This window comes from Bidens hawaiensis, unplaced genomic scaffold, assembly GCF_021521415.1.
Source record: "Bidens hawaiensis isolate Kalapana, Puna unplaced genomic scaffold, B.hawaiensis_p1.1 tig00034227_1, whole genome shotgun sequence".
Classification (NCBI taxonomy): domain Eukaryota; kingdom Viridiplantae; phylum Streptophyta; class Magnoliopsida; order Asterales; family Asteraceae; genus Bidens; species Bidens hawaiensis.
This window is the reverse complement of record NW_027495912.1, coordinates 3,259-15,429: the sequence shown is the minus strand read 5'-3', so window position 1 is coordinate 15,429 and position 12,171 is coordinate 3,259. Positions and strand designations below refer to the sequence as shown.

At 32.7% G+C, this 12,171-nt stretch overlaps 1 protein-coding gene across 2 annotated transcripts; it reads left to right on the top strand.

Moving 5' to 3' along the window:
* Positions 1 to 452: 452 nt before the first annotated feature.
* On the top strand, positions 453 to 10,734 carry LOC143585919 (SNARE-interacting protein KEULE-like). 2 transcript variants are annotated; one of them, XM_077067590.1, is made up of 21 exons: positions 453 to 552; positions 2,653 to 2,711; positions 2,793 to 2,874; positions 2,959 to 3,037; positions 3,818 to 3,868; positions 3,983 to 4,079; positions 4,158 to 4,190; positions 4,876 to 5,001; positions 5,165 to 5,359; positions 5,744 to 5,827; positions 5,949 to 6,047; positions 6,146 to 6,219; positions 7,015 to 7,111; positions 7,192 to 7,317; positions 7,935 to 8,030; positions 8,144 to 8,263; positions 8,738 to 8,815; positions 9,068 to 9,255; positions 9,369 to 9,459; positions 10,436 to 10,525; positions 10,633 to 10,734. In XM_077067590.1, the coding sequence occupies exons 1-21, from the start codon at positions 483 to 485 to the stop codon at positions 10,684 to 10,686; spliced, it is 1,989 nt and encodes a 662-aa protein (XP_076923705.1). In that variant the 5' UTR covers positions 453 to 482; the 3' UTR covers positions 10,687 to 10,734. The 2 variants fall into 2 exon arrangements, with proteins under 2 accessions (XP_076923705.1, XP_076923704.1); XM_077067589.1 differs by having other exon boundaries at positions 3,983 to 4,190.
* The last annotated feature ends 1,437 nt before the right edge of the window (positions 10,735 to 12,171 follow it).

The window sequence follows — 12,171 nt, the reverse complement described above, 5'->3', positions numbered from 1 at the left end:
TGATGGAAAATGGTGTGGTGTTTGTGAATGTTAGCAGTGGATTGTACTCTTGTAGATGGGATGAAGATGATGATACGGTGGTTAGGCATTTTTATTTTATAATTCTCTTTTATTTTATTGTTTAAGTTTTAATTTAAATTACTATTTTGCCCATCACATGCTGCTACTTAACGGGGAATATGGATGGGCGCTAGTTAAAGGACAAAAACCAAATAAATATGTTGTGTAAAGGACACCAGTAAACATTTTAAAGTACCTGATCTGTAAATCAAGACAAAATTTTTATTTCTTTCTCTTTGAATGACGAACAAGTCAACCCAAAATTGACCTTGTTCACGCGTACGCCCCCTTTCATGACTCATTCATCTTCAAACCACCATCCAACAAATAATAATAATAATAACAATAATAATAATAATAATAATATCTTCAATCGATTCACGCACTGTGTAACAAACAATCAGCTAATTGAATCAACAATCATGTCGATATCGGATTCCGATACGTCTTCTCAAGGCGAATACAAAAACTTCCGTCAAATTACTCGTGATCGTGAGTTCGTTTTCGTATTTTAATTAATTATATGTATAATTGATCGTGTAGTTCGTATAGTTCATTGTATGAATTTGTATAGTACATCTAATTTTATGAAACCGTAGTCTATGCTTTTATTGCTTTATGTGTAGTTTCTATTTCATGTTCAGTTATTTGATCAGGCGGATACACACACACACACACATATGTATATAGAATTGAGTTAGATGAGGATTCAAATATGGAAACCTATAGTTTGTGGTGTTTGAATCCTGATTTGTTGCACTTACGGTTGTTAACGAGCTCGTTTTGACTTACGAGAGCTCGAGCTCCTTTTTTGAAGCTCGAGAGTTGTTATTTTAAGTTCGAGCTCGGCTCATTTATTATTTATTAGCTTATAGACATTTTTAAATTAATTGTGTATATTTTGAGAAAAAACTTAAACGAGCCTAAGCTCGGCTCGAGCTCAGTGTGTAGTGTGATTTAGTACATAAAAAGCTTAAAAATACATGAGGCTCATTAACTAAACTTGTTTTATTTGAGGCCTGGGCTCGGCTCGAGCTTGATCAGACTTGAGTTAGATGAGGCTCAAATTTTGAAACCCATAGTTTGTGAATCCTGATTAGTTAGGTTAGTTGCACTTAACGAGCTCAAGCACGGCTCGTTTTGACTCACGAGAGCTAGAGCTCTTTTTTTTAAGCTCAAGGTTGGCTCAAGAGTTGTTTTTCAAGCTAGAGCTTGGCTAGTATATTATTTATTAACTTATAGACATTTTTATTTATTTGTATATATTTTGAAAAAAACCTTAAACGATCCTAAGTTCGGCTCGAGCTTGTGTGCAGTAACTTAAACGAGCCAAAGCTCGGCTCGAGCTCAGTTGTGTAGTGTGAAATTAGTACATAAAAAGCTTAAAAATGCACAAGGCTCATTAAGCCTCAGCGAGTCTAAACGATAATTCCTATACACGGCTTGAGCTCGATAACTGACTTGCTTTATTTGAGGCTCGGGCTCAGCTCGAGCTCGATAATGCTCGACTTGTTTCGGGCTTTTTATCGTTCCGATCTCGAGTAGTTCGCGAGCGGCTCGGCTCATTGACACCTCTAGTTGCACTATTTTGTTATTCTTGTTTGCGTTTTTAAAATTGTATAATAATTCTGGTAGTTTATGCGCTAGGCCAACAAAGTTGGCGTAGAACTTGTGGTTTTGATTAGGTTAACATAGTTCTACTAGTGAATGACTGGTTTTTGGTTTTTGTTTGAATTGGTGTATTAAAAATTAATTTTAGTAAGTTAGTGCTTTTTTGGTTTGTTATGGTGATATAAGATGCTTTAACTTCAGTTGATCATTCTGGAACTAGCTATACGGGGATTTTTGATTAATGCGTTAAATTTTGAACAAAGAAGATTATTTATAACTTGAATGTGTGAATCATTCCAAACCGGGTTAGATTATGTTAAGTTAATAATAGAAGCTATAATTCACCAGACATACCAAGTTTTGACTGGGAATACTGGAAGAAGGGGATGCTTATTGCTTGAAATTTGTTATGTGAAGCACAATGAAAAGTTAGAAAAGAGGACGACAATGCAGTTTAGAAGGTTAAAAGCTCAGCCTGCTCAACCTTTGTGCGATTAAGAAATTGGAAATAGTAACTAAATTTTAGTGGTAACAGACGAGCTTGAACTTTTAGATGCTTAGAAGTTCATGATATGTATGGGCTGCTGGTTATGAGTTTTCAGTAGAATATAACAATCTTCGGAATTGATCACCAGACATTCATGATTCATATCAGTAATTTAGTATATCGCTTGTCTCTAAAATATTTGCTTCTTTTACCATTTTTACTTTTCGCTTTTTGAAAACCTATTTCCTATGTTATTGGAACATATGAAGAATAATAATAAGAATAATAACATTCTATTCTTAGTTGGTGTTTGCATTCATTTTTAGGAATTTATAAGTCAATATATCCCAAACTTATCATGAGTTGGTTTTAAACATGCTTAATAATCAAATTCACTGCCTTTGTTTGATATCAGAGGCTATTGTATATTGGTTATGTGCAGATCTGATTTCAATACTAAATCAGTTAATTCAAGAATTACTTCTAACTTGCAGGATTACTGTATGAAATGCTGAGATCAGCAAAAAGACCGGATTCAAAATCAAATTGGAAGGTTTGCAACCTTGTACTAATTTGTGCTTTTTATTGTGAATTGACAGTTATCATATAATAAAAATGCTCTTATTGTGCTTAGGTACTGATAATGGATAAAGTGACTGTTAAAATAATGTCATGTTCATGCAAGATGGCAGACATAACAGATGAAGGAGTTTCATGTAAGACATAAAAACCTGCTTCAAAATTTTTATATTCCTTGTTCTTGATATTATGTTTTAACTTTGTTATTTATTTATTTGCAGTGGTGGAAGATATAAACAAAAGAAGACAACCACTGCCCACTATGGATGCAGTGTACTACATCCAGCCAACGAAAGAGAAGTAATTGAATTCTCAATCTTTTACATACAATATGTAATTTGAGTTTTACTTGCAAAACGGACAGTTATTATTAAGCTTGTAAACGAACCAAATGAACACAAATGAGGCATGTTCGTGTTTGCTAATTTAACTTTAAACGAACAAACAGTCAGACACAAACAGTTAACCGAACAGGGTTTTTCTTGTTCGTGTTCACACTTCACACGTTATGAAATGAACGTATTCGTGTTCATTCGTTAATAGCATACGCGAACGGTGCACAAACGTAAACGAACATAACTGAACATAGATGAATGAACATAACTGACCGAACACCAATTACTGGTAGACATGAGCACCCGTCTTCTGGGCCTAAAATACACGTAAAACTAGACTAAGTTGTGACAGGTGATATTTTAATTTCATAAAATTAAGACTGAATTGTAATGAGTCCAAAAAAATATTAAATGAATATATTAGCGAACGAACTTAAACAGACGTAAACTAATAAACATAAATTAATGTAAACGAACGAATCTAAACGAATTTAAATGAACGAAGTAATCGAATGTTCACGAACATAAATGAACGAACAAGAAGTGTGTTCATGTCCATTAATTTAACTACATAAACAAAAAGCTATGTTCATGTTCGCTCATTTAATAAATAACGAACGTAAATGAACTTCCTACTGAATGGTTCACTGGACGTGTGGTTCATTTACAAGCCTAGTAATTAAATCATCTTCATTGACAGATATATTATTATAATGTTTATTAACATGAGTTTATTATACTGCAGTGTCCGTATTCTCTTATCTGACATGGCTGGGAGAACACCTCTTTATAGAGAGTATGTGAGATATGAAACACCTTTTTTAATGTTTCTGTTTTTTATGCATCTCGTCATGGAAATATGGTATTTAGATCTTGTGGTTATTTTATATTTGTTTTCTTTCTTTCTCAGTGCCTACTTCTTCTTTAGTTCTTCAGTCCCAAAAGAATTAGTTAATCACATCAAAAAGGAGCCAAGTATAAAATCTCGTTTACGTGCTATGAAAGAGGTTTTAGTTCATCCTTTTTATCTTTCTTTTTGTAATATAATGTATTATATTGTATTTACTTTGGAGGGGAATTTGCAGATGAACTTGGAGTATTTCGCTGTTGATAGCCAGGTAACACATTCTGCTAGGCCTGTAAACGACGTTCACAAACCGTTCGGTGGGAAGTTCATTTATTTAATAAATGAACGAACATGAACAAATAATTTGTTCATTTAGTTAAATGAGCTTACACAAAGACATCTCCTTCGCTCATTTGTGTTCGATTACGTTCATTTATGTTCGTTAGCTTATGTTTGTTATAAGTTCATTTATTTACATAGTCATCTAAATTTTTTAGGCCCGTTACAATTTAGTCTAGTTTTTAGTAAATTTTTAGGCCCATCATATAACTGTTCATGTTAAGTTTTAATTGGTGTTCGCTTAGTTATATTCGTTCGTGAACTGTTTTATATTAATATATTATTAATGAACATAAACAAAGACGGACACGCTCACTTCCTTAATGAATGAAGATGAACAAGAAAACCTCGCTCGTGTTTGATTGTTTGTTCGGTTAAAGTTAAATCGTTCGGTTCGTTTACAGGCTTACATGCTGCTAAACCAAAAATATCTCTAGTTACTTGATTATATGCACCCCTATTCGTGCATGGTGCTTGTTATAAACTTATAGTTACAATACCTAAGAATTTGAAACCAAGTGGTTGGTTCAAACTTAAAACGAAACTATTGTTATTATTATAAGTTATAAACTAATAATACTACTTTTTGATTTTGACTAGCTATTTTTTTACAACAGTGTTTTATAACTGAGAACACAATGGCTTTGGAAGAACTTTACGGGAATGAACAAATGACCCGAAAAGGAGATGAATATTTAAACGTGATGGCCAACCGTATAGCAACCGTCTTTGCTTCATTATTGGTATATTATCTTCCTTTTCTAAATTTATTACTAAAAACAACCTCTCTATCCCTCTGGGATAGAGGTACGGTTTGCCTACATCCCATCCTCCCCAGACCCTACTAATAGCATTGCTATTGGTGGGTTTTCTATTGATTGATTGATTGATATTAACGCTTTTCAGGAGTTTCCGTTTGTACGTTACCGTGCAGCCAAATCCCTTGATCCAACCACGATGACCACAATTTGTGATTTGATCCCTACAAAACTTGCTGCTGCTGTTTGGAATTGTCTTATGAAGTATAAATCTTTAAAGAACTTTAATTTCCCTCAAACAGAAACATGTGATTTGCTCATCTTGGATAGATCAATAGACCAGGTATTCTGTTGACCGACTTTGACATGTTGACTATTAGTTGTTAATCTTTGACCTTGAGTTAGTCCGTTTCAACTAACTCATGTTAGTTACTTGTGTGTACTTAGCTTATATATAGGAGTTGACATGTATTAGTGTGTTGACCGACTTTGACGTATGTTGACTATGAATTGTTAGTCTTTGGCATTGAGTTAGCTAGTTAGTTCATTCCAACTAACTCATGTTAGTTACTTGTATGTACTGAGTTAAGTCTCATTTGTATCATTTTAACAAAAACACAATTAATGGAGATCAATTGACCAGGTTTATACATCTTTTATATTAATAATAGAATATAGATTATGATTTATTATTGTATCTTATTGTTTTTATTTTATCTTCTTCTAGATTGCTCCTATCATTCATGAATGGACATATGATGCTATGTGTCATGATTTACTTAATATGGACGGAAATAAATATGTTCATGAGGTTAGTCTATGGTTTCTGGGCATAAATTGTTCATCAAGACGTGTCTTCCTTTTGCTATTATTTATATTATTATTATTATTACTATTATTATTTTTATACATCAAGTAATTATATTATTTAGGTTGCAAACAAAACAGGTGGCCGTCCTGAAAAGAAAGAGGTCCTTTTAGAAGATCATGATCCCGTGTGGCTAGAGATCCGTCATTCACATATAGCAGATGTATGTCTCATTGGGCTTTCTTATTATTACATTTTTAATTTTTGTAACGAATACGTGTAAATGTTTTTTATTTTATTTTTTTAATCTTGCCCTGTTAGGCTGGTGAACGGTTGCATAACAAGATGACGAGCTTTATGTCAAAGAATAAAGCTGCACAGATGCATGGTTCAAGGTCTGTTTAATAAGGTTTTTATTTCTGTGAAAATTCTAAATACACAGGTATGTTTGTTTTATTTTTTTTTCTCAAAATACCAAATTTCCAATATTTATTTTATTGAAAACGTTGGTGTATTCAAAATAAAGTATTTTTTGTAGGCATGTAGACAAATTGAACTAACACGAACAGAGCATGCTCGTGTTCGTTCATTTAACTTCAATCGAACAAACGATTGAACACAAACAATTAAATGAATGAGGTTTTTATGTTCATGTTCATCTGCTAAGAAAAGGAGTGTTTCGTGTACTTTCATTAATAATATAAACAAATGGTTCATGAATGTAAACGAACAAACATAGCTGAATGGAAATTTGTTGGGCCTAAAATTTATTAAAACTAGACTATACTGTAGCAAATTTGGATGACTGTAAATAAATGAACTTAAACAGACGTAAAGTAACGAACATAAATGAACGTAAAGGAACGAAGATAAACAAACATAAATGAGTGAACATAAACAAACGTTCATGAACATAAATGAGCAAATGAGACATGTGTTCTTGTTCGTTCGTTTATTAAATAAACGAACTTACCACCAAACGGTTTACGAACAGTTCACTGAACGTTCAGTTCGTTTACACTGTACAAGTCTAAAATTTTTTGATATCCTAACGACTTTCACACGTGCTTTGATAGGTCAGATTGCAGATATACATGTACAAAATTCCCACCGCATCGCACGGGACAACTCCAACTAGTTTAATTACAAATCATAAATATTTGATTACAATTTTTTTTAACTCTTTTCAGAGGTGATGGTGAGTTGTCCACACGAGACTTGCAAAAGATGGTTCAAGCATTGCCACAATATAGTGAACAAGTGGACAAGCTATCCCTCCATGTTGAGGTATGTTGACAACGTGTTAGACTTATGGTTGAAATGATGTAATGTAAATATTTAATTGTGTATGGATATGATTGACACAGATTGCTGAAAAGATCAACAAGATTATTAGGGAGTCGGGGCTTAAAGAAGTGGGACAGTTAGAACAAGATCTTGTTTTTGGAGATGCGGGAACTAAGGAGGTCATCAACTTCCTTAGAACAAAACCGGTCAGTAGTAATTTATGAATGTTATCTAGTTAAATTAAAAACACAAATATCTAGGCGTGTAAACAAACCGAATGTTCAGTGAGCATTTGGCGAGAAGTTCGTTTATGTTCGTTTATTTAGTAGATGAACGAGTTCTTTAGTTAAATGTACATTCATGAACACATGTCTCGTTTGTTCATTTAAATCCTTTTATGTTCGTTTGTTTATGCTCTCTAATTTATGATTGTTTAAGTTTGTTTGTTTTTATTCGTTTTTATATCTGTTTAAATTTTTAGGTTCATTACAATTTAGTCTAGTTTTATGGACTTAAAATATTATTCATTACAATTTAGTCTAGTTTTATAAAACTTTTTAGTCCCAGCAGTTTGATATTCACGTTTAGTTTTAATTGGTTTACATTCAATTATGCTCGTTCATCTATGTTCATTTATGTTTGTTCCCTTACGTTCATTAGCTGTTTGTTTATACTGTTAACTAACAAACATGAACAAACACAAACAAGAACACCTTGTTTGCTTAAGTGTTCGATTGTTAACGAATGGACATGAAATGCCCCTGTAGGTAAGCCTAGTCATCATCAATGGTATTAAGCACATTATATATGTTTCTTCATGTAGGATGCTCCACGTGAAAGTAAATTACGATTATTAATGATCTATGCTGCAACTCATCCGAATAAATTTGAGAGTGACAAACTTGCAAAGTTAATCGAGGTAATACATAAGGGTTTATAAATGCCTTATCAATCTTGTAAATTATATGCATTTTGGAGCTTATATATTTTGTTTTTGTTTTTGTTTTTGTTTTTTTCATGTATGTTTTCTAGTTAGCTGGACTTCCAGATGATGATAGAAGTGCTGTGTACAATATGAGATTTCTCGAGGGTTCATCAGATTCTAAAAAGAGCTCACTCGCTGCCTTCTCTTTAAAATTTGATGCTCACAAGGTATAATAATTATAACAATATATTAATATGCATAGTAGAGGTGAGCATGAAACCGAAAGTACCGATCCATAGCCCAAAAAACGAACCAAAATAACCAAACCCAAACAAAAACTGAATGTTTGCTTTCGGTTTTGCATGTAGTTAAAACTGAAAAAAAACCGAACCAAATCTATAAATTTCATATTTAATTTTTAATTTCAAGTAATTTATAAGAATTTAAAAATAGTTTTACCAAAATATTTTGGCCCGAATATATAATAATCATTTAATTATTAGTAACAAAAAGATTTAGGCCAAAATTCATTACTTTGGGCAACTTTTGTTTTGGTTAAAAATTTTTCAAGCCCAAATGGTAAAATTCGAAACCAAACAGTTTTCAAAAACTCAAAAACCGAATTTGTGGCTTATGATTCAGTTTAAGCCCAAACCCGACACATACACACCCCTAAACGCAGTTCCATGTTATTATTTCAGAAGAAGCATGGGTTAAGAAAAGATCGTGCTGGTGAAGAATCAACTTGGCAGTTATCGCGGTTTTATCCTATGATTGAGGTATAAGTTCTTTTATTCATTTTCAACCATATAAGAGATCCAACTAAAATTACACATTTTGTTCTTTAGTTGCAAGGGCAAAATGGTTATTTAAAAAAAAAACTAATCCGAAAAATTTAACATATCAAAGACGTTTTCTGTACTTATTGAAGTTAAAAGGACACGATCTGCAAGTTACTTGATAGTTTATACATAAAGTACATAACTGTAATTTAACAAATCCGTATCTAACCATCACACATCATATTTCAGGACCTAATTGAAAAGCTAACCAAAAATGAACTCCCAAAGAATGATTACCCTTGTATGAATGATCCAAGTCCCACTTTTCATGGGAGATCACAGTCTGAGTCCGCACCACCTCCACCCGCTCATTCAATAAGATCCAGACGAACCGCAACGTGGGCCCGCCCTCGAGATTCTGAAGACGGGTATTCAAGGTCTCACCTTAGTATTATTATTATTTCATAAGAACTAGCAGCCTCATAGTTATTTAATAAAGCTATAAAAGATATAAAGTAAAACATGAGTTTTTTCTTTGTCTTTGTTGTAGTGATTCCATTCTTCGTCACACGTCTAGTGATTTTAAGAAAATGGGTCGACGCGTTTTTGTATTTATAGTTGGTGGCGCAACTAGATCAGAGGTAATACAAGTTTGTCTAGTTTTTAAGAATTGTCAATTTTATAATAAACACAAAACAATAATAATGATAATAATTAGGGGTGCAAACGAGCCGAGCTGCTCGTGAGCTACTCGAGATCGGCTCGTTTAAAAGCTCGATCGAGCCGAGCCCGAGCCTAAAAGTAAGCTCGTTTAATAAACAAGCCCGAGCCCGAGCTTGACTTATCGAGCTTGAGCCGGCTCGTGAGCCTAAACGAGCCTGTTATTTATATAATTTTTTAAAATATATATTTAATAACTATTAGTTTATATATTTATATGTTATGAAAAAATAAATTAAAATAACCAAAAATTATATATTACTTTATACATAAAATTATAATAGAAAAAAAAATATAAAAATAGTTATAATTATCTAAAAAGTAATTGATAAATAGTAAACAAGCCGAGCCCGAGCTTCAAAGTCTACTCACGAGCGGAGCTCGAGCTCTTTGTAAGTTAAACGAGCCGAGCTCGAGCCTAGTCGAGCTTGGGCTCGGCTTGTTTGCCCCCCTAAATTAATAATAATATTAACAACAATAAAAGTTAATTACAAGGATGGTCCTTGAGGTATGCCCATATTGCAAGCATGGTACTTAACTTTGAGTGATTACATTTATGGTCCTCAATAGTTTGAAAGCGTAACACAGATTGTCCTTGAAACGGATGGGGTGTTAGTATCTCCTCCGGTTTAGTGCATATGAAATGACTAAATCACCCTAATGATTTAAAAAGACCCTAAAGAGTAATTTTGTCATTTCACACGGACTTAACTGAAAAACTAACTCTGATCCATTTCAAGGACCATCTGTGCTACGCTTTCAAACTATTCAGAACCATAGATGTAATTTATCAAAGTTGAAGACCATACTTGTAATGTGGGTATACCACAAAGACCATCTGTGTAATTAACCTCAGTAATAATAAAGTAAAGCTTACATTAAACCCTGTCATTTCAGCTACGAGTTTGTCACAAGTTAACGGATAAATTGAACAGAGAAATCGTTCTAGGTTCATCTAGTCTTGAAGATCCTCCACAGTTCATAACGGTCAGTAACTTCCATATATGCAAATTAAAGCGTAGATGGATTTAAAAAATGCTTCCAAAATATTATTTTGTTTGTTTGATGACATGTGTTTTATGTTATATTTGCAGAAAATGAAGTTGCTGACTTCAAATGAAATCTCATTAGATGATCTTGAAATTTAGGGATGAATTTGCGGTCGTTGCGTTGTTTTCGGTTTGTAATCATATATGTATGTATATCAGTTCTGTTCCCTGCTCTTGGGAAACTGATGTTAAACCATTCATTTGGTTCCCTCCAAACAACTTTAAAAAAATCTTGTATATTTTATAAAAACTGTTGTATATTTTGTTTTGCTTTTCAAAACTGATTGAACCTAGTCTAGTAATGAAAAGTAATTTTTTGTGTGACTGTATTTGCTTATTTATTTAGGGCATTCATACGACCAAATTTCCCGAAGAGGTCACTCATGCTCTAATAAAGTAATAATCTATGTGAAAGTAGAAAATAAAACTATACTTATAAAAGAAATAAAATCATCATATATAACCAAATTATGAAATTTATTTATTACTTGATGACATATTTTTTTCACTACTAATTCCTACTTTTATGTTAAACTATATAAAATAAGCCTTAAATGATAACCAAGATTCATATATGTTTATTTACGTTGATATTAAATAAAATAATATTCATAAAAAATTCACAACAAAAGTTAAATTATAGTTAGAAAAACGTATGAGTGAGTTTAATGCAATTATGCAACACTTAACGAACTTGGTTAACATGAAATGAGCTACTAATTATATGTTCCCTTTATTATTATTACTACTATTATTTTTTTTTTGAAAGCTTTATTATTATTATTATTATTACTGTTTAAGACGACTTTTGTAATAGTACTATTTAAAAATTGATTCTGTTTTTATAAAAGATATTAGCTAAAGACCTTAAAGCATGAAAATAGACCATCCAAGGAGGAGACAATATTAGCTGGCTAGCTTTGAATAGAATAGCAACCAAACTAAGGCATAGGGTAAGAAAGAAGACCACTACTACATCTACAAAGTACCAATGTACCATTACCATTATAATAATAATAATAATAATAATAATAATAATAATTATTATTATTATTATTATTATTATTACAAATACATTACATTTCCATCTTTTATTATTGCTGGTGGCCCAGCCCATTCGTTCCGTACAATTATGTAAGTTAGACTACTCAACTATTCTTGCTTTCTTACCTTTCTTTTTGTATTTGCCATTTTCAAATTTCTTTTTCTGGTACTACTTCGTGGGTAATTAATAACTTTGGGTTGGGTTGGGTTGGGTTGGGTTGGGCCCACTATCAAATATGTACCATAGATTGTATTCTTGACTTTTTCAACAGATGAGATCGATCATTCACTTATTGTAATCGTATACCGTTACTGAAGAAACACTAACCGGACCCCGGGCAGGTTACTGGTAACCTGGGGGTTGGAGAGATGTTTCCCACGAGGGGTTAGACCCTTGGAAGATGGTTCTTCTGATAACCTGCAAAACAGACACCGTGAGCTCGTCACTGAGAAGGGGGGGGTTCCTCCTTGTGACCACCCTCCGGCGTGAGAATCAGACTAGATTGCTCTTTAAATATAAAAGTATATTAAGAGATTGCT